Source organism: Salvia miltiorrhiza, chromosome 2, assembly GCF_028751815.1.
Source record: "Salvia miltiorrhiza cultivar Shanhuang (shh) chromosome 2, IMPLAD_Smil_shh, whole genome shotgun sequence".
In the NCBI taxonomy this organism is placed as follows: Eukaryota; Viridiplantae; Streptophyta; class Magnoliopsida; order Lamiales; family Lamiaceae; genus Salvia; species Salvia miltiorrhiza.
Genome location: NC_080388.1, coordinates 30211078 through 30233355, shown reverse-complemented (window position 1 = coordinate 30233355; position 22278 = coordinate 30211078). Strand labels below are relative to the sequence as shown.

The 22278-nt window shown below is 36.0% G+C and overlaps 1 protein-coding gene across 5 annotated transcripts; it reads left to right on the top strand.

Moving 5' to 3' along the window:
* Positions 1-7190: 7190 nt before the first annotated feature.
* Positions 7191-17416, top strand: LOC131013275 (plant intracellular Ras-group-related LRR protein 6-like). 5 transcript variants are annotated; one of them, XM_057941336.1, is made up of 22 exons: positions 7194-7405; positions 7522-7585; positions 7690-7826; positions 7915-8001; positions 8236-8311; positions 9104-9178; positions 9292-9361; positions 9456-9533; positions 9628-9688; positions 9808-9886; positions 10066-10156; positions 10782-10842; positions 10914-10981; positions 11235-11305; positions 11464-11601; positions 11818-11922; positions 12509-12633; positions 12712-12808; positions 14370-14444; positions 14768-14823; positions 16503-16581; positions 16936-17416. In XM_057941336.1, the coding sequence occupies exons 1-21, from the start codon at positions 7281-7283 to the stop codon at positions 16576-16578; spliced, it is 1815 nt and encodes a 604-aa protein (XP_057797319.1). In that variant the 5' UTR covers positions 7194-7280; the 3' UTR covers positions 16579-16581; positions 16936-17416. The 5 variants fall into 5 exon arrangements, 4 of the variants coding, with proteins under 4 accessions (XP_057797319.1, XP_057797318.1, XP_057797320.1 ...); XM_057941335.1 differs by having other exon boundaries at positions 16929-17416; XM_057941334.1 differs by lacking the exon at positions 16936-17416 and having other exon boundaries at positions 7196-7405; positions 16503-16883.
* Positions 17417-22278: the final 4862 nt, after the last annotated feature.

Sequence of the window (22278 nt, the reverse complement as noted above, 5' to 3'; positions counted from 1 at the left end):
TGTATTTTAATTTTGAATGTTGTCCCAAAATGCACATCACATATACATATTTTGATGATCATGACTTTACTTGGTGTATATTGTGGTATCGCCTCATCGTCGATTCATTGTTCTCACGCGTCAGAGCCTAATTTGAATCCGAAGCTCAGCTACACGTGAAGCTTTTGAGTAGACCGTGCACATGTTAGCTCACTGATCGTTAGAGCTAGATCGTGCACATGTTAGCTCACTGATCGTTAGAGGAAGAATGTGGCTAGAGTTCTGAAATAGTCTCAAGGAATGCAACAACTAGGGCTGCAATTTAACCCAAGATATGGGCGACCATTGATGGGATGAAGGAGGATAATGGGCTGTCAGGGAATGGGCTTTGGTTTGGATCAATAATTTCAACAATCTCCACATTTGGCCCAACCGTGGTGGACGACGAGTATAACGAGAAGAGACCGAAAGTATCATTATCGCCGATTTTTTCTGCACACACACAAGTAATATAGGTGCACAAACACAAACTTTGTACAAGTCACAACACTCTAACAGGGCAGCTAACCTAAGTCAAAGTTCAGAGCCTTTTAAAAAGCAAATGCTTTTCAGTAGACAAACACTTTGTGCCCATGTCTGCAGGGGTGTGATTAGTGTGGATTTTTTTCAAGTTTAACAATGCATGTATCCACAATGTCACGAATGAAGTGAAAGCGAATATCAGTATGCTTTGTCCTACCGTGGTACACAGGATTTTTGCATATTTGGATAGCAGACTGACTATCAAAATAAACCACAATGTCTTTACCTATAACACGAAGTTTAGATAAAAGGCCTTTAAGTCAAATAGCTTCCTTTAAAGCTTATATAGCAGCAGCATATTTAGATTTAGTCGTGGATAAAGCAACAATGCTTTGAAGTTGAGATCCAACTAATGCAAGAATCACATATATTAAACACATAGGATGAGGTGGATTTCCTATTATCTCTATCATTTTCATAATTAGAATCAACATAATCAATAAGTTTCACTCCATCAGGACACTTAGAAAAACTTAAGCCTATATTTAGGGAGGATTTTAAAAAACAAAGAAGCCAGTTCAAAGCTTCCCAATGAGACATTCCAGGATTAGACATATAATGACTAAGCACACTCACAACATAAGCAATATTAGGCCTTGTACTAATCATTAAATACATCACAAATCCAATAGCTTTGAATATGACACATTTTTCATAGCATCTATTTCAGAAGCAGTCTTTAGAGACTGATCCTTACTTAACACGAAGTGAGAATCAAGATGCACATTCACAAGTTTGGAGTTAAAAATAGAAAATTTACTCAAAACATTTTTCATATAGGAGATCTGGTTTAACACAAGGGTTCATCGCTTTCTATTCCTAACAATGTTCATGCCTAGAATTTTACTAGCATCTTCTAGGTCTTTCATTTCAAAATTATCACTTAGAATTTTTTGAATATGCTTGATGGGTTCAAGGCAATGACTAATAAGCAACATGTCATCCACGTAGATAAGCAAAAACATAGGCACAAATTTAAGATCTTTAAAGTACATGCAATGATCATGCACACTTGTTTCAAAATTTAAAGATTTCATGCATTTATCAAACCTAATGTTCCATTGTCCAGGTGACTATTTTAGTCCATATAATGCCTTCTTAAGCAAACATGCATGATTTGATTTTTCAAGGTCAACAAACCCCTCCGGCTGTTTCATATAAATAGGTTTGTCCAAATTACCATGTAAGAAAGCAGTAGTCACGTCCATTTACTTTATTTCCCAACCAAAATGAGCAACAAGAGCAAGCATAATACGCACAATGGTAAATTTCACAATAGGAGCAAAGAATTATGTATAATCAATCTTTTCTTTTTGAGTCAATCCCTAACAACTAACCTAACTTTGTACCTAATTGATTCAATCTCATTTTTAATCTTGAACAATCACTTGAAATCAATAACAGAGTAGTAGTCATCATAAGGCACAAGAATCCAAGTATCATTTGCACGAAGAGATCTCATTTCACTTCTCATAGCATTTAACCACTGATTCTAATTTTTCGATTGCCTAGCTTCATGAAAATAAACAGGTATATGATTATTAGTGGTTTCAAACATATTGAAAGAAAATAAAGACATTTCAAAGTCATTAAACTTTTTTGGTGGTCTAATCGTCCTTCTAGGTCTATCCTAGTAAATTGATAATCATGCACATCTTCAATATTCACCTTTTCATGAGCATTTTTAGCATGTAAGTCAGACAAATCATTTTCAACTTGATCATTCATAATAGGTTCATTGGTGCATTTAACATGCACATCATCAAAAGGACGCAATACACGTAATTGATCCACCTCACTTGGAGCTGTGTCGGGATTTGAAGTTGAAGCAAGTACATGAGCAATTAAACATGAAAATTCATATTCATAAAAAATCACATCACGACTCACAATTGCCTTCAAGCCAGATTCACTTCTATCCCACAACCTATAACATTTAACCCCTTTAGGGTAGCATAAGAAAACTCATTTTTTAGACCCATACTCAAGCTTATCACTTTTTTGATGCGCAAACGCAACACAACTAAACACTTTAAAATTTGACAGATCAATAGGTTTACCAGAAAACAGTTTCAAGGCACCGACCCTACAAAGGTACTGATAACACTCATGTTTTTATGGTTTTTAATGTTCTTATGATGTTAATTTTATAGGGAATTGAGTGTTTGATGATTGTTTTGTACTTAAATTGTTTTATCTTGTGAAATATGATACTTGCTCGTACTTTAATGAATTTTACAGAAATATGTAGTCTGACTTTGAACGAATGGTCCTAATAAAAATTATAGTTCATCGCGATACGAGTTCGTAGGCGCAAACGATTCGCAAATCAGAGTTCGGACGAGAAAGATATGGTCAGAACAAGAAAGTCGCGCGCAGCAGTGAATAGTGCATGAAGGGAATTTCCGAATTTTCGGGATTTTGCGGGATTTTCGAATTTTCTCAGTATTTTCGAGTTCTACACTGTATTTATCTCCTGTGCCTTATTCATTGTCCTCAGTGTTACACGAAAAATAGGGGGTCTCACTGGAGTGCGCCCCTATATATATATATATATATATATATATATATATATATATATATATATTTATACTTCATGGTCAAAAATAAAATCAAGCTATGTTATACACCCTCCGTCCACGAAAAAGAGTCCCATTTGGGACTCAGCACGGGTTTTAAGAAAGTTGTTAAAGTAGGTGTAAGTGGAGAGAGAAGTAAATTTATAGAGGTAGTGTTAATAACAATTTTAAATGCTTAATCCTTTATTAAATTCTAAACTTAATTAATTGCTTTATGTTCCTGAAATTGAAGATTTAATTAATGTGCACTAAAATTTCAGATTCAAACAAACTCAAATTTAAGAAACAAAATTGAATACACTTAAAATGAAAATTCAGTCTTGCACTGTAAAACAATGCATCGAATTCAAATTTAAGAAAAACAAAAGGCTAATCAAGTGCAATTTTCATTTCCCATTCAAATTTCAGATTTTATCCCCAAAGATTATAGGCAAATTTAAACAGAAATTCAGCAGCCAATCACCACCAAACAGAAATTAGAGCATTAAGAAATTGAGCAAATTTCAAATTTCAAATTCCAAATTCTCGAAGGTGCTAGTGCGGCGAGGTTTCCAATCCATGAGAGCGGGCCGACACCGTCGCTTACCCACGAAGGCCACCCCTCGCCGCCGGTGGAGACACCCTTTTCAGTCGGAACTCCAAGAGGGCCGCTGCCGCCGCAGCTAGAACCTCCACGATCTCCTTCTCACTCCCTCTCTCCGACCTACCGTTCGTAGTCGGCCTGGTGGCAGCGGTTCCCCTGAATCCAAATCAAAATCCCAACAACTGCACAGAGGGAAGTGACGAGAGCGAGGGACTTGAGCTCCCAGCGGCGTCGTCGTCCTCGTCGGCGGAGGAGGCATTGCCCCTAGGCTTGGAGCGCTTGATTTTGTGGAGGACGCATAGCAGGACGACTATTGCTCAAGAATGAGAGAGAGTTAGGGTTTAATGAAGTCCACGAAATTGGCAGATTTAATGGTTAGGATTAGTGCTTCAAATTAAAACAAAGAAATAGAATTAGTAGTTAATTAAAGAATTAAATGGGTTATTTTAATTATTGAGGTGGATGTGTGAATGGCAAAATAAAGTAAATATTGAAGTCCATGGAGGGTATAATTGTATAAAAAGTGAAACAAGACTTTTTTTTGTGGACAAAAAAAAGAGGGGAATCATGGCTCTTTTTCGTGAACGGGGGGAGTACATGAGGCCATAGACATACATGTGAACACGTCTTAAATACCGTGTATTTCTTACTAATCATAAATAGCTTTGGATCTATATGTATTATAAAAAAAATAAAAATTGTATACCTCGCTCATTATATAGATTTTGATATTATGTTTTACTAAATATATAAATTTTTCTATAGGATGGTGATTGACCAAAGCATAGGTGATATTGCTTTCAGAAATTTTGATACCTCCGGCTCTCCGCGCAACAATATTTTGAATTTTCTCAATTTATCTGCATGATATTATTTTGAAGCAATTGATTCGTATCCTTACCTTGGAGGACAAACTGTCATCATATAGATAATCCAACAATTTGGACAAGGTTAATTTCATATTTTTTGGTTTTGTTTTTCATTTTATGAAAATTTGAGCCGTTATCTTTGGTGTGCTATGAAATTTTTGTCCAATAATTTACTGGCACAAAATAGGTAAATCATACTTGAAAAATAAGTTATGGAAATACCCACTTCATAACTAAGTCATCTCAAATGATAAAATTATTAAAGATATAATCCAACCGCGTCAAGTCGAATACCATTATATTCAAGCTTAATTTGTTTTTTTATTGAGCGGAGCCTCAAGCTTTGTGTAGTTAATACCCATGAGCTTAATAAAGCGTAAATGAATTTTTAAATTTATATTATGTTCAAAATATTAATTATGTTTCTATTGAAAACAATTTGTTTTATTCATACTAACATGACATATTAATTATTTTTTTGCAACTAACAAATAGAGTTAATACGATATTACTAATTATGGTATATAAATATAAATTGTATCTAGTAATAATTTTATATTTTTAAGCTAAATCATTTATCGAGTTGAATAATATCAAATTCAAACGTAGTTAACTTCTTCACTAAACAAACATTTACCAAGTCAAACTCCGAATAGCTTAATTAAGTGCTACGAGTTATTAAGGTGTCCCAACCTAGATTGAATTATTATCACACCTAATTTGTGATGAAAGTAAACAAAACTCAAATGATTAGATGCATCTGGATTTTGCTAACATATGGGTGGTTTGTAATTGTCAAAAAATGTAAAGCTTAGTCTTGATGGAGCATTTATTAGCTTCACATGGCATTCCTCACAATTGTCAACCACTAAATTGGGATCCTACACATGATAAGTACACCCTATGTTAACTGCCCTCTAACAATTTCTACCTTCCTACTTTGATAAACATAAATGACACACATTAATTCCTTACAAAATAGTAATGTCTTTTGGTATATAAATTATTGCGGATGAGATCATTTTGTCCTATACTATTACTATGTTTCATCGTATTACTTTTACCATTTTTATGGCTAAAAATTAAAATTGAGAAAAATAATTAAAAACTAAAAAAATGGAAGTGATACAGAAAATAGTTAAAGTGGTACAAAAGTAATTTTGTGGGCTTGATTTTGTGTATTTTCTCGTCAATTTTTAATTACTTTTATTAATTGAGATTCGATGATAATTTATTTAATTACATGTCTTCATTATTAGCCTATAAATACACGAACTTTTTATATTTTCTGAAATTTAACATGGTTTTTATTTTTAGCCCACAAATACACGAACTTAGCATTTTTTCTGATTTTTGACATCAACAAGAAAAAAATTCTAATTTACTATTAACGTGAAGACAGGTATACCATGTCATTCACTCTCTAATCAAAATAATGAATCAAATTACACTATTCAAGTGCATATTTCATTGTCCACGTCATGTATTTCGGCTTCCACCTCAACAATAAATAGAGTTTTTTCATGTCGATGTAAAAAATCAGAAAAAATTCTAAGTTCATGTATTTGTGGGCTAAAAATAAAAGTCGTGTTAAATTTCAGAAAATATAAAAAGTTCGTGTATTTACAGGCTAATAACCCTCATTTCTATATGTTTCAATTTTTGTAGGGACTTGGACCTCAGCTGGAAAAAATAGGTTCAGGCTGCCTAGATTTAAAGTTGGGCTGGGCTTAAAAAAAGGGGTAACAAGAAAATTAGGTCTAAAAAGTTCAGGTTTTCGAGCCTAAAAAACCTATAGCCACCGGAAAAGAAACGTTCTGCCTCTCCGCTGAGTATGAAATCTTGGGTAATTACATCTGCAGATGATTAATTAATTAATCTATATTCCTAATCCACGAAGAATGCCAACAAATTATGAAATGCATCTAATTCTTAGCAAATTGAAAACATATGAAATAAGCAATGGGAAAAAGGATAAATTCTGGTAATTCCACGGGCGCTGTAAGCAAGAAAAAGAGAATAAAATAAAGCACTTAAAAAAAACACAGAAAGGTTTTGGCCCGATCATCTGGTGTTCCAAATGGAGCTGAATTGGGCTTGACAACTTTTAACCTAGCTGTTTTCGGGCCGGGGCCAATCAAACTCAGTAAAATTTCAAAGCCCAATGGATCGGGTTTATTTATTTTGATACTATCTGTCTGATAAAATGATTAATATTTATGTGTTTACTTTAAGTATAAGGAACGATCTTTATTTATCATTTTATCTCTCATTTGTTTTGATGTAATAAAACATTCAAGTATGTATGTGGTATAAAATTTCGAGTAACATATTTTTTCTTGGGCAAAATATTTTATATCTAAACGTCAACGAGAGTGTTATAATTTTATATCATCTTATAAAAAAGAATAAATATATTATTATTTAAAACAAATAACATATAAAAAAATGTATTCTTGAGATAAAGTGATACTTATATTTATACTTTATTATAGTATTTTTTTTATTTACAAGAATAAAAAGTAATTAAAACAAAGGAAGAAGACGCGATTAAAAGCGTTAGTCGCTAAAGTGTAAAAGCGTGTGAGTTCCGTAAAATGTGAATCTTCAATCTCCATTTTCTTACAAAGAACAGAGTTTTGCTGTCAAATACACTTTCTTCATTTCGTCTCATTTAACTGATTCGATATGGAACTCCGAAGAGATCGTAAATCCGTAATCAATCGAGCCGCCATGGATCGAGCTGCCATGGACCGAGTTCTGAAAGCTGCGCGTTCTTCCGGTTCGCTCAACCTCTCAAACCGCTCTCTCAAGTCAGTCCTCGATTTCCGAATTTCCAACTTTCATTTTCGATCTTACTGCATTTTGTTACTGAATGTAATCGATCCCCCCCCCCCCACATTTTGCGTGTTACGGTTGCTGATTGCAGAGAAGTACCGGATGAGGTTTACAAAATTTTGGATGCGGTCGGTGGAGATGAGAAGTGGTGGGAGGTAATCGCTCGTGGATTTTCACATTTTCCCATGTCGTCTTTGTAGAGACGATAGTCTTGACATTGGTCGCGGCGCGATTTATTTGTCTTATGGCGTACTTGCAGACTGTGGAGCTGCAGAAGCTTATTCTAGCTCATAATGATATTGAATTGCTGAAGGAAGATTTGAGAAATTTGACTTCGTTAGTAGTGCTGAATCTAAGTCATAATAAGCTTACGCACCTCCCTGCTGCTATTGGAGAGTATGATTTTATTACCCTTTTTTAACTATGCAACTATTTGGGATCAACTATGCTTCAGCTGAGAACAGAATTTGATCTTGATTGGCAGGCTTCAGATGCTGAAGTCATTAGACGTGACATCTAATTCGATAATGGAAATACCAGAAGAAATTGGATCGGCTGCTTCTCTGGTGAAGTATGTGCTCTAAGTTTTTCCTCGTATCCTTGAACTTTTGTAAGAAAGCTGATTTTTTAGTGTTTTCCCGCCAATATAACAACCATAATTATTTTCTCTTTCATTATTCCCTCCTTTCTTCTTTGTCATATATGTGATGGCCATCAGAATACGAAACTGTTCACGCATGAACATGGTCATGTTTGTGCTTGTGATCTCTACAGCACCATGCTTGATGCATACTTTACTATGCAGGTTTGACTGTTCGAATAACCGGCTTAGCTCTCTTCCCAGTTCCCTTGGGCATTGCACAAATTTGTCAGAACTGAAGGTGCTTTTTATGCGTATTATTTTTGTACACGTACTCCATATTATGATGTTTCTTCTTTTGGACATTGGATGGGGAATGTTTTTAAGTTTGTTATTAATTAACATGCAAGCTTTTATAAGGGAAAATCAAGCTTTAAATTCTGTTCGATATCCGAACTAACAATGCTCGTGAGCCAATCTGGAATATTTTCATTCCATTTGGCACTGCCACTGTTCTTTAATGAGTTTATCACCAATTAGCATTTTACTAGCACTGACGTCGAATGATTGTGGCTAGACAGAAACAAATTGGTCTTTTGTATCTTTAATTCTTTATTTATCCAACAGAGAGTTCCTTGCTAATTGCACAGCATATTAAGCACACAAGGTGCATTTTGCTGTTGCCACTGAAGCCCTTAATATTCAAATAACTCCAATTTGGTATGGGATTTTGCAATTGCTTTGATATGTTACCATATGCACCTACTGCTAGTTACATTTTAGGATGGCCAACTTGATTAGAGTTCCATCAAGGTTTCATGAGGTCTTGAACTTGAAATCTGGCCTTATATATGCTTTGCTTTATTATCGGTCTGACATATCGAACTAGCTATTATATTTTACAATTTCAGCCTTTTATTAATGTATATAATGCCTGAGCTACGTTTAGTTAAGGAGGACCTTCCCATTTCAGCACCTTCACTAGCTTCTCTTTGTCAAATATCCCTATCAACCTCAAGATTTTTTTTTAATACAAATCTTGGTCCAATTCCTTACATCATTTGCTTTTCTATTTTTGTTTATTGTCTCAAAGGCATCAAACAATATAATTTCCAGCTTGCCGGAAGAGCTGGCAAATTGTTCAAAATTAACGAAGTTGGATGTAGAGGTACTGAGAACAATACCCAGATTATGTCATGGATCTACTATGTGCACCCCTTCTCCTCATGTGTCAATTAAGATTAATAACTCTGGATGTCATCTTAATCATCTGTTTGGCAGGGAAATAAGCTAGTAGAGCTGTCACATAAATTGATTGCATCGTGCCCTATGCTTATGGAACTCAACGCATGTACTATCTTGTGCTCAGTCTCAAACTTCTCTGTTATCTGGTTTCTTGCCATTCGTTAAAGTACTCAAGTTTTTCTACTTTTTACTTCTTAAAGCTAAAAATCTACTCACCAGCCTCCCGGAGAGTATTGGATGCCTTGCGCGTGTAATTAGGTTGGACCTTCACCAAAACAGTGAGCAATTCTATTGCGTTTTTCTTTGCTTTCTTTTTATCATCTGAACTCTAGTTGCCATGTTAATGCGTAATTATGCTTCTATATTCTGCAGGAATTTCCTCGATTCCGTCATCAATAAAAGGCTGCTCTTCCCTTATAGAGTTATATTTAGGGTTGGTTCAATTGCTAGCCACATATATGATTCAATTGGGATTCAAGGCTATCCCTAGGCTGCAATTTGTATCTAAGTATCACTTATCATCTTTTTTCTTGGCTTTGTATCTTTTTATAGGAACAATGCATTGTCTTCGTTACCTGTGGAAATTGGATCACTGACTCAGCTGGGGACATTTGATCTGCAGTCAAACCAGGTGGTTGCCCAAAATTACAATTAAAGTTTCTGAACCATAAGTTTCTATGAAATCTCAGATGTGGCCTTTCCCTGTATCACTGCTTGATTGGGTTTAATCAGATTACAGATCATGAAAATGCCAAGTATTAACTTTATTAACTGTTCCAGTTTCTGTCAATTGTCTCTTTCTGGATGCAGTTGAAAGAATATCCTGTGGAGGCTTGCAGTTTGCACCTCTCAGTTCTTGACCTGTCAAATAATTCACTGTCTGGTTTGCCTTCTGAGATTGGTAAGGTTTTGTTGATATTTTGCATCCCTTTTTTGTTGTGCCTTGCAAATGTTGGTAGCATCTTTATCTTGTCCATGGATCTGTCTGAGTAGGACATCTGCTACTGCTTGTTACTATGATATATCTTCACGAGATACCTATTTCCTTGGGAGAGTTAGAAAACTACAGAGTCCAGCTCAAACCCTGATGACTGATTTAATCTTTTCCAGCTAGTCTAGAATTATATTATGCTGTGTTGTTTATCCCTTCACTTTCATGTTGGATGCTGTCTTTCGAGGTGGGTTGTGAAAGCCCTTTTATTCAATTTTGGAAGAAAAGTGAGGAAGTTTCGATGATGAAGGGGCACTCAATGTTGTGAGGATGCATATGCTGCTAATAGTAATTCCTGACACTTAAACATTCTGAAATTAAGTTGAGTTATTAGTGATTTAACAGAATGTTTGATGTGATTTCTTATTTTATCCTGCATCTGCCCCCAGCTTAGCTGAAACTCATACTGTACTTTTGATTCAAAAGTAGTTTTACAAGTTTTGTTGGGAATTGTGTAAATATCTTTCATAGTTTCAGATCCATTTATACACGCTTACATGCATATGATGAGCTAACATTATGGTGTCAAATCTAGGCTTGATGATAACACTGCGGAAACTTTTACTCGCTGGTAATCCATTGAGAACACTTCGGAGGTCAGAATCGCTTCTGTTCTGATTTAGTCCTATTGGTTTAGGTTTTGACTAAAGAACTTATTCTCATTCAGCTCACTGGTAAATGGACCTACAACTGCTCTGTTGAAGTATCTTCGAAGTAGACTCCCAAAAGATGAAGGTGAAGTTGGTTCATGGTTGTTGTTGAGGCCAAATGTTATTTGCATGAGTAGAACTATACAAACGGACACCCACAAAAACAGTAACTTTTTCCGTGTACATTATAGATTTTCTAGCTGAATGCAGAGATACAGATCCACAAATTTCGAATGATTTCCAACTTGAAATGCTGTATTATGCCTCTTGTATTTCCTATTAACCTGCTGCAACCTGGCCTATTTATGTCTAAATATTTATATAATTTTTGTATGTAGAGTCTGCAGCACCCTCAGCTGTGAAACAGGACCCTTTTGCACTGGCTGCTCAGTCATCTCTGACTTCAAAGGTAATCTCCATACTCCATAGTATAGGTAATGATATCCCAAGTTGATATTTAGTGCTGTCATACACAAGCATCAGGACATAGTTAATGTGCTGCTGGCCCTTCTAAAATTGTGATTCTGGTAATTGAAATCAAAGATTTGCAACATTATTACTTTTCAGGAACTCTCATTAGCTGGGTTAAGTTTGAGTGCTGTGCCATCAGAAATTTTGAAGTCAAGTGATATTACGAAAGTCAATCTTACAGGAAATTCAATAGAAGAGTTACCCTTTGAGCTTGGATCTTGTGTCTCCATTGAGGTAAAAGTTAGATAGATTGCATTGTTTTGCAAACATAGACCCGAGTGGAGGTGGCGGAAAAGGAAAAAGACTGCATCTTCTCTAAGTTGTGGCACCCCATTTGTATATTATTCTTAAGTCTTATTTTGTGTCTCTATTGGTTCCGAGATGTAATGACTGGACATGTAGTAAGTGCTAAGATTGGAATATCATTGACCAAACACATTTTACTTGCAGGTTCTGATTCTGACCAAGAACAAGATAAAAGAGTGGCCTACTACGGTTTTAGCTTCTCTTCCTAGACTTTTGTGCTTGAAACTGGATGGTAATCCACTCCAAAAGGTGAACAGATTTTATACAGAGTCTTTACAGTTCCATAATTCTGTTTTGGTTAACTGGTTTTTTCTCATTATGCTTCAACTCATCTTGTTTTATGTCAAAGACAGTGTTTTTTATATGCACACTATATTTGGTTAATCTTGTCATGTTAAATATGCTTTAGCCTATAAAATATTCATACTTCAACATTTTTAAGCTAAATCACCAATGGCCTACTTCAGTCAGTAAATACCATCCATGGTTCTTCATCTTTGGTATTGTTTGTCAATCCATCTGATGAATTTGTTAATTAGGAAGAATCTAGGACTAATGATGAAATAAAGAATATCTTGAAGGTAGCCTCCTCGGTGTGGCAGGTTATGATTTTCTACTTACTAAACTAGTTTGTTTTCAGAGAAGCTTAGTAGCTTCTATTAGGTCTGTCATTTTCCCTAGTGTTCTTTGTAGTTTCCTGAAATGTAAAAGAAGCTGGGACAGGAGCAACTATTTCTTGTCAGGATTTTCTTGTGTAACCTTTTATGTTGTTATGTAACTGCTTACCTCATTAGATTCACTTATCACTTATGACCCTTTATTTATTGTTGAACAGATCCCCTCAGACGGCTTTCGAGCAGTATCCAAGCTCCGGATTCTGGATCTAAGTGGTGCTGCTGGTGCACTTCCAGAAAACCCAGCATTTTCGAGCTTACCGGAGCTGGAGGAACTTTACCTGAGGTTTGTTTTAGAGATAGGTTCCATTAGTTCCTTCTTGTGAACGTAAAAATTGTTGGCACTTACCACATGACGGGGCAGGCGGATGCAGATACCAGTTTTTCCTTTGGAAATAATGTGTTTACAGCAGTTACATATACTGGACTTGAGCCAGAACTCCATGCAATCAATTCCAGAGGTACTCTCACTCTCTCTCTCTCTCTCTCTCTCTCTCTCCCCCACAACCACACACACACATACATTTATAAGTTTGAAACTTATAGATATTGTTGCAAATTAGTTCTGCATTTCCGCTTGAATTCTATTTTTGATGCATTTGATCTCTCTCTTATCAACTGAATGATGATGGGGTTTTTTGGCATCGAATGATTCTTGAAAGCTTGTGGGCCTGTTATATGCATGCAATGATTGTGCGTCTAAAGTGCAAATTGAGCTAGTAGGGTCAATTAATGATAAAATGAGAATCTTTCAAAGGGTAATGAAGTGATTATTTTTGGGGATAATCTTGATAGTTTATTGATGAGCTAAATGAAAACAAAACACAAATAAGAAGAAAATAACATGACATTGGGATCCCTACCTTGCCCCCAGGATTTCCCGTCAGACCTGACAGCCTGACCATCATGAACCCCAATTCCTCAATAAATTCGCTCCATCAACCATACCTCTATGATTTACTCTACTTACTTATAATAACATAAGAACAAAATCTATTCCTAAAATAAGCTAATCAAATCATAACTAGTACATTTTTTTTTGAAATACACCACTATAAATTAATAAATGAATCAAATGATTTAATTAATCTTATTTCCCTTTGGTAATTCCTCGAATGAAAGATTTTGTTGCTATTTTTAAATATTCTTATTCTATCAATTAATATGGGATATTGGTTGGTTTCGCATCATTCAATGTAAACGGGAACGATTATAAAAAACTCAATTGTTAAGGGATAATTACATCTCATACATGACTTTTACATGTTCTTGGTCTAACATGATTGAAAAATCTTTGCACCAAAAGCACAACCTTTATAATTTTTGTAGTTACAACAGTAACTTGAAATTGGGCGGAGATAAAACTGAAGTGGTTGTCGGAAAAATACACTTGAACCTCTACCCACTTAAAATGACTCCTCATTACATGTAAACGGAACTATTATGAAAACTCAATTTTAACTATTTGTTAAGCACTTTTACCTCCAACTCAAAAGAAGTAAAAACTCTTATTACCTCCAATTATAAAAGAAAAGGAAGCAGAAGAAGCTCTTTTTACCTAGTCATCTGTAATGATTCAGAAATCGTTAAAAATAGAACTATAGTTCTCTGCCAATAAAATAAATCAAAAAGAATCTGCAGAGAAGGGATCAATCTGATTTACAAATTACAGCTACATCCTGGCACCTGTATGCAGTTGAGAAATTGAAGCAATAAAGTACCAAATGCTAAAAGTTATTTTGATGGATTGTAACATGATCTGCCTCCAATCAAGTACTGCATATCACTTTGATAAGTAAATACTCAATCACAAAATTCAAAGGCTAATGAGTAATAATACTTTCTTATGCTTTTGAGTAATAATACTTTCTTATGGGAAATAATACTTTCTTATGCTTAACACTTTTAGGTTCATTCCACTCCACCTATTTTTAACAGAATATAGCCTAGGGATTTAATGTTTCATTATACTTTTATTGAGTCCATTTAGTCATACTGACTGCAATGTTTATTTTCTTGCAGAGCATCAAGGATCTTTCTTCTCTTATAGAGCTTAACCTATCAGACAACAATATTTCTTCTCTTCCACCAAATCTGGTTGGTTCAGAAATTTCTGTCTTTTTTTAGTGCTCTGTGTTTCCCATCAGTTGATGAATAGCTATCTCCATGCTCGTAGTTCTATTCCAACATAAGTTGGTGTTGTCGTCTATATGCTCATTAGTTAAAGTTATTGGTTTCCTCGTGTTACGACTTTCATGTTTTGAAAAACAGGGAGGGAATTTAAAAACCCTGCTACTTGATTAAATATGTTTAGTGTTGTTGCCCACTTTACCTCTTCCATGCAAAAATATTTTTTTTTTCCCCTTATGTGTTTTTACGTGTGCTCGCGCTAATTGTTTGCTTGAAATTTGATAATGCAGGGTTTGCTAGAACCCAGTCTGCAGGTTTTAAAAGTTGATGGAAACCCATTGAGAAGGTACACATCTTTTCTTGAACTTATGGAATTTAATGTTCCTACTAAGAGGGTGTTTTGCTAAGCTTATTTTAAAGAGCTTATAAGCTCTTGGAGCTTATAAGATGTAATTTTTAAGAGTTTATAAGTTGTCAAAGTGTTTGGATAATTGAGCTTATAAGTTAGAGATAATTTTTTTGCTAGAGAGAGAAAATCGAAGAAAAATGAACTTGAATGATATATGATGAAAATATTAAATTATAGTTGAAAAATATTTGTATAAAGATTGTTGCATATGAAGAACATAGTAAGCCTAAGCAATTATGGTGCTGCCAGATTTATTTTCTGAGAGGAAAACTACAAATGTATGTAAGATCTATATATACTAGAAAAAGAGCCTAAGGCATCCTAAGGCACAACTTGTGGATTGCCTATTTTACCCTTATTACATATTTTATTTTAAAGTTATTTTTCATATTATATATTATAAGAATATATTAATTCATAGATATTACACTTAATCTATGTGATATATATCTATAGCTATTGATAAGGTTTATAGATAAATATATCCATTCAATAAATTATCTAATAAAAGTAATAAATTAATAGATTTTCTAAAATAATAGATTATCAAATAAAATAACATTAATTACACGTACAACATATTCCAACGTATTAGCGTTTTAACGAATATGTCCCATTGTTCGGATAAGTGCAAAAAAGTACCCAACGTATGAAAATTTTCTTATTTTTGTCCCGTAAAAATTTTTCGTTGACGGAACAATGACGTGGATAGATGGACCAGTGACATGGCTTTTATGGCCCAAAAAACTAAAAAAAAAAAGAAATAAAATTACACATCATTAACTTTAAGTCAAATGACTAATTAACAAATTAAAAAAACTTTTTAGTTTTCGGGCAGAGAGAGAAGAATACAACCCTCTAATTTTCCCAAATTTGAAGTTCGAACTCTCTCCGCCATTTCTCTTCGAAAATTCCAGCGCAACAACACACCACCGCCGCCGTTGCAAATTCGCCGCCAGCTATGACCAGCGACGGCGCCATCCCTTTCTCCTTTCACTTCGTCCAATGGCATACTGCCCCCCCTCAAAGGCTCAAAGCCAGCTCTCCCGGCGCCATTCCTCCCCAGTCACCCGTCGGCAACATCCACAAACTCCAGCCCCTCTCTTGACTCATCAAATCCCCTCAGCTAAGATAAAATTTGAAGTTAGAGGAACTTTGTGTGTTCTTCTATCTCTTCCCGTCAACTTTTTTTTTTCTTCTAATTAGTCATTTGAGTTAAAGTTAATGATGTGTATTTTTTTTTTTTTTTCGGGCCATAAAAGCCATGTCACTGTTCTGTCGACGGAAATTTTTACGGGACAAAAATGATAAAATTTGCTTACGTTGGGTACTTTTTTGCACTTATTCAAACGATAGGACATATTCGTTAAAACGTTAATACGTTGGGATATAAAGTGATATTTACCCTAAATAAAATGGGGGACAACTGCTAAAATAACAGAAAAACTTACACGAACCTAGCTTGATAACCTTGTGGTATGTTTTGTAACGTGACACTTTCACAGTGCCTCTATAAATTGTACCCCATATTTAGAAAACATCTCTAACAAGCTTGAAGATATTAGACAGCATAGACTGCTCATTTGAATAATGTCTATTCTCAACTGATTATGCAGTATTCGAAGGCCAATTTTGGACCGTGGAACAAAAGCGATCCTGAGCTATTTAAAGGATAGAATTGTCCAGCAGTAACAGGTTCGTATTTCCTCCATGACGACAGTGGCGAACTTGCGGTTCCCGTTGACGAGCTGAGTAGCATAAACTCTTAATATCACTCATGTTCCCGTTGGTGTGTTATGTATAAATTAATATTGTCTATTGTATCAAAGCATTTCATCAAGCTGGAATTGTATCCCAGTTAAGTTTTTAACTCATTGCTTCGCCTTGCGGTTTCCATCGCCTAAATGTGTTGTTGTGATGTATTCAAGTATTATATTCACATTCCTACTAGATAATCTTTTATCTATGAGTCAAGTATGATTCGTGCTGTGGAAAATGTACATCAGAGCTGATTTGGTTATTGTTTTGATATCCGTATAAAGCTTGCAGATTTCCACGACATAAGAGAAGAGTTATTAGCTGTTCTTGTCGGTAAATTCTACCATTCACCAAGGTCTCCAGCACTCCCACCTCGGATGCGCGACACGTGGCAAAGCTAACTTTATGAATTGTTATTTTTCTTTTGCAACTAATAGTTAACACCGTCAAATTCTCCCGTCTACCACTCATTACGTTCTTGGGAATAGATAAGTCTCGGTATCAGACTTCGGCAATTTTTGTGGCCGAGTGTTTTGGCAACATTGGCACATTTGTACTTTTGGGCGCGATTTTTCGAATTCCTTTTTTGGTGGGGATCAAATGGAGACTTTTGGGTTTTCTTTGTCCATTTTCTTTCCCACGAATTCTGAGCTTGTTTTGAAGCTCTTCATTGATCTTAAATGAAAAATTAAATTGTAGCTTCAATATTTCATTGTGTAGTATCATTATTTGACTACATAAAAACTCCATTCAAAGGTTACGTATTATTCTATTTTTATCCGATTATTTTTGAATTGTGTTGATTCGATTTTGTTTTATTGTATATGAGCTTATTTTGAAGCTCTTAATTTTTCTTAAATGAAAAATTAAATTGTAGCTTCATTTTTCCACTGTGAAGTACTCCCATTATTCGACTAATTAGAAGCTCCATTCTAAGAATACGAATTTTTATGAGTTTTATGCGATTATTTTCGAATTTTGTTGATTTGATTTTGTATTATGTTTTCTTTATCATGATAATATCGTATTTTTCGTATGTGTTTGTCGTGTTTTTATCATTTTTTTATAGGGTTAAGGTACAAATGCCCCCCTAAACAAGACACCCCTAGAGCACATCCCTCCCCATTCTCGATGTTGGCCCAAATAAACCCCCAGAGTCAATAGAAAGGGTACATTTAAACCCAGCCTCTTAACGGCAATTTAACGCCGTTCACAGAATTTTTTATTTATTTTTTATTTTCTCGTGGGGCCCACCTGCAACTGGTTTGCAGCAGCCGCCGCCGCCTTCTTCCGATTCCCGTCGCCGCTGCGTTTAGTGCCACACCGGAGAAGGATTGTGACATTTCCAAACGTCACGCATCAACAGAGAGAGAGAGAGAGAGAGAGAGAGAGAGAGAGAGAGAGAGAGAGAGTAAGGGAAAGCGACGACGATATGGTTGTGGTATTAGGTCCGAGGAAGTTCTACAGCGGCAGCCTGCCGCGGCCGCGCTTCTACACCAATGTGAAATTCAACGACGAGAGGGTGGACGTCAAGAGGCTACGCGCGCAGCGGGAACATATCTTCAAGAGATCCCCAATTCCGAATAAATTCGTCAGAAAATCGGCCGCCTCTCGCCACGAGGAGGACGAGATCTGAATCGAGATCGATAAAACCCTCTCCCCGCCGCGCGCTCCGGTGGCGATTAAGCGGCGTCAGGTGGTCGGATTGCTGGACAAGGATGGGGAAGAGGAGGTGGCGGCGGCGAAGAAAGGCCCGATGAGGAAATTAGGGGACGGCGAAGAACGGCCCGGTGAGGAAATTAGGGAATGATTTTGAGAGGGTGGCCAGGGAAGGCGGGATGGCGAGCAACGCCGGCGGTGAAAGTGGAGGCGCTGCAGCGGCGGCGAGGCCGAGAAAATAAAATAAAAATTAAAATTTCTATGAACGGCGTTAGATTGCCGTTAAGAGGCTGGGTTTATATGTACCCTTTCTATTGACTCTGGGGGTTTATTTGGGCCAACATCGAGAATGGGGAGGGATATGCTCTAGGGGTGTATTGTTTAGGGGGGCATTTGTACCTTAACCCTTTTTTATATTATGTAATTGATATGGCAAAATAATTTCGCGTTTCATGTTTCGTGGCAATTTTTTTATAAATTTACATATTAGTAGATTTTTCGGCAGTTTTAAAATTTCGGCAACTACATATATGACCATATTTTTATTCAATAGCAACATACCAATATATGTATTTTCCTATTCTTGCAAGTACATATTTCGGCATGTACTTGTTGGAATTGGCAAATCACAAATGTCTTAAGATTTTTTGTTTTGTAGTTCGACAACTGCCTTTTTTGTAATTGTACAATGTAATGTTTTAGTATGCTGAATTACTAAAAAATATAAGAAAATATATAAACCATTTTATTCTATTTATCATTCCATAATTTAATTTTAAAGAATTTATAATATAGTATTACTTTTAATACTAAATTATAAATATTATGTAAGAAAGTATTATACAAAAAATAATAAATAAACTCATTAAAATTCGTTTTTTGTTTTTTGAAAACAATAAGCATTTGATATTATACCATTAAAACAAACCTCTGTGTTTGTTTTGGAATTAAACTACAACCAAAAAATATAATCATTGTGGGCCGAAAACATTAAATAAGTAGCTACCCACTAAAATAATTTAAGTGGAGGCCCAAATCAAAATAAATGAATATGGCCCAATATCATTTTGTCATCAAACACAATTCACACGCTACATCGAAAACTCACACACACGGCTCATCTCGCACCACCTATGGCCGACGTCGGAAGTCCCTCTCATCTTCTCTTCTTTTTACTCCTTCCCAAATTTCTCTATTCGTGAATCACCAAGCCGGGCCTTAGTTTTTCCCCTAGAATTTAAAATGTTCCAGCAGCCCTCTCCTTCGTTGTATAGATTTTCGAGGAACAATCTTCTTATAAACATCACAACAGTTTTTGGAACAGCCTTTACCATGCCTGCTGACATTTTACTCTCTCTCTCTCTCTCTCTCTTAAGCACTCACATAAATATTTGGGAACACTTTCTCCTTTCTCTCAACTTGAGCTTTAACTCACTTCCAATACAGTTCTCATTTTCTGCTTACTTGTGTAGGGTTTTGCTGATGCAAAAGCTGCATCTAAAATGATTTTGGAGAACATGGGCATTGATGGAGCTCGGGTGTTACTTTCTTCTTAGGCTCAATTTTTTTATAGAGTTTTCCTTTGGTTGTAATTGGAATATAGAGAAATTAAATAGTGGCCATGTGTTAGCAAAGCAAAGTTGTGTTAGAGAATCTCCCAAGTCTGCCATGCATGAACCTTACGTGGATATGCATAGTCAGATAATAAAGCAGCAAGCTTTGCTACCTTGTCAGCCAGCAAGGATTCAAAGGAGTTTAACCAAAGACATTATAGCCAAGGATATGTCTGGGGAAGTAAACTCATAAAGCATCTGAGAATTGCTTTAGTTTGTTTTGTCCTTCCTTTGCTTTATATATGCAGTAGATAGAGTTTGAGTTGTTGTCGTGTTTTCAACTACCTTCTTTGTGTTGCTTTAGGGTTAGTGTGAAGTGCATCTAGAAGCATCTTCTCCTTAGTATATATTAGTTTTTATCTTGTCAAGTTTAGGCTATGTAAGAACCATCAGTTATTATCCAATATACATTTGAGAGCTTTGCATCAATGGCTGCGTTGCATCCTTTTTATCTATTTTCTTTCATGGTATCAGAGCAGGACATCTAGGGCCTGTCTCTCTTACCCTTTTCTTTCTTTCTTTTCCCTTGATCTGTCTTTGTCATGGCAGATCCAGCCACACTAACCCCAATAATACCTCAAAACAATCAAATATCTGTGAAGCTCAATGAGAATAACTTTCTCATTTGGAAACGACAAATTATGGCAAATGTGAGAGGTCTCGGACTTGAAAAATACTTCATCAGAGATCCACCTTCATCCACTCTCACCACTGATGGTGGAGAAATATGTGCAAATCCAGAATACATAAGTTGGATCTGGCAAGATCAAATGCTTTCTGCCTGGATTCAATCCTCTCTCACTGAGAGCATCATGATTCTTGTTGTTGGTCTTGATACTAGCAAAGAGATCTGGGAAGCTCTTCTCTCAAACTACTCAAATCAATCTACAGCCAAAGTGATGCAATACAAGCTGTAACTACAGACGTTGAAGAAAGAAGGGCTCACTATGAGGGAATATCTAAGCAAGATCAAGACTTGTTGTGATCTTCTTGGATCTGCTGGATACAGAGTCTCTAAAGAAAACCAAATCATGCACACTCTTGTTGGTTTGGGAACATAATATGATTCTGTTATGCTCACTATCACATCTAAGCCAGAAGCCTGGACTATTGGTGATGTTAGTTCCTTGCTTCCCAGCTTTGAAAATAGGATTGAATCTGGCAAATCTCAGTCCATCAACACAGAATTAAGGTTCTCCCCTCTGCCAATCTGATTCAAGGGAGAAATCAAAGCAACAACAACTCACATCAAAGTAGAAGAGGAAAAGGATACCAACCTCATCACAACTCTACTAGAGGAGGATATTTTGGTGGCAGAGGCAGAAATGGTCGTGGTGGAAGAGGTGGAGGCAGATTTGGAAACAATAAACCAATTTGTCAAGTGTGTGGCATTACTGGTCACATAGCCGACAAATGTTGGCACAGATTTGAGCCCAACTATGTTCCTGCTCTACCTAGAAATAACAATATGAGAGCTCCTTCTCCCATGGCTGGTCACTTTCAACCCTCTTTTCAGCCAAATGGCTATCCTCAACAACCTGTTTTGAACATGGCACAACTTCCACCTCCTTCTGTTTCAACTGACTCTTGGGTTGAAACTGGAAATGCCTCTACTTGGTACCCAGATTCAGGAGCAACTAATCATGTCTCCCACGATTATAACTCCTTCCACTCAGCCTCTGATTATCATGGAGGTAAGAAGTTACAGATGGGTAATGGTTATCTTGTTAATATATATTAATCATGTTGGTGATTCCATCCTTGCTTGTTCTGCTACTTCTAGACATTTCATTCTCAAAAACCTTTTACATGTTCCTCAGATTAAGAAAAACCTCTTGAGTGTTGCACAGTTTGCTAATGATAATAAGGTCTTCTTTGAATTTCACCCATTCTTTTGTGTTGTCAAGGACCAGGTCACCAAAGCTCCTATTCTCAAGGGAATCCTTAAGCATGGGCTTTATCAGTTCACTCTCCATAAGTCTTCTTCAGCCTTTTCCCCTTCAATCAAGAGTAATGTTGCGCCTTCTGTGGCTTCCTCAGACTGCACTCTCCCAACTATTCTTTCTTCCTCTATTTCTAGTGGCAGGTCTTCTTCTTCTGACTCTTTAGAAGTTTGGCATAGGAGATTAGGTCATTGTGCTCTTGACATTGTAAAAAAGGCACTCAACAGTTGTAATATCTCTTTTCAATCAATGCCAACTTCTAATTACTGTCATTCTTGTTCCATTACTAAGATTCATAGACTACCTTATGCTGTTTCCAACACTGACTATAATACTCATTTTGCACTTGTTCATAGTGATCTTTGGGGACCATCTAATTGTGTGTGGGTGTGTTGGCCAAGCGGTAAGAGGTTAATGCC

What these genes read in the sequence shown, in the direction of transcription:
- LOC131013275 (XM_057941336.1), top strand. Translation starts at nt 7,281, where the DNA reads ATGGAACTCCGAAGAGATCGTAAATCCGTAATCAATCGAGCCGCCATG. An exon ending in CTCTCAAACCGCTCTCTCAA is followed by an intron (nt 7,406 to 7,521) that starts GTCAGTCCTCGA and finishes TGCTGATTGCAG; the next exon opens with AGAAGTACCGGATGAGGTTT. An exon ending in GAGATGAGAAGTGGTGGGAG is followed by an intron (nt 7,586 to 7,689) that starts GTAATCGCTCGT and finishes GCGTACTTGCAG; the next exon opens with ACTGTGGAGCTGCAGAAGCT.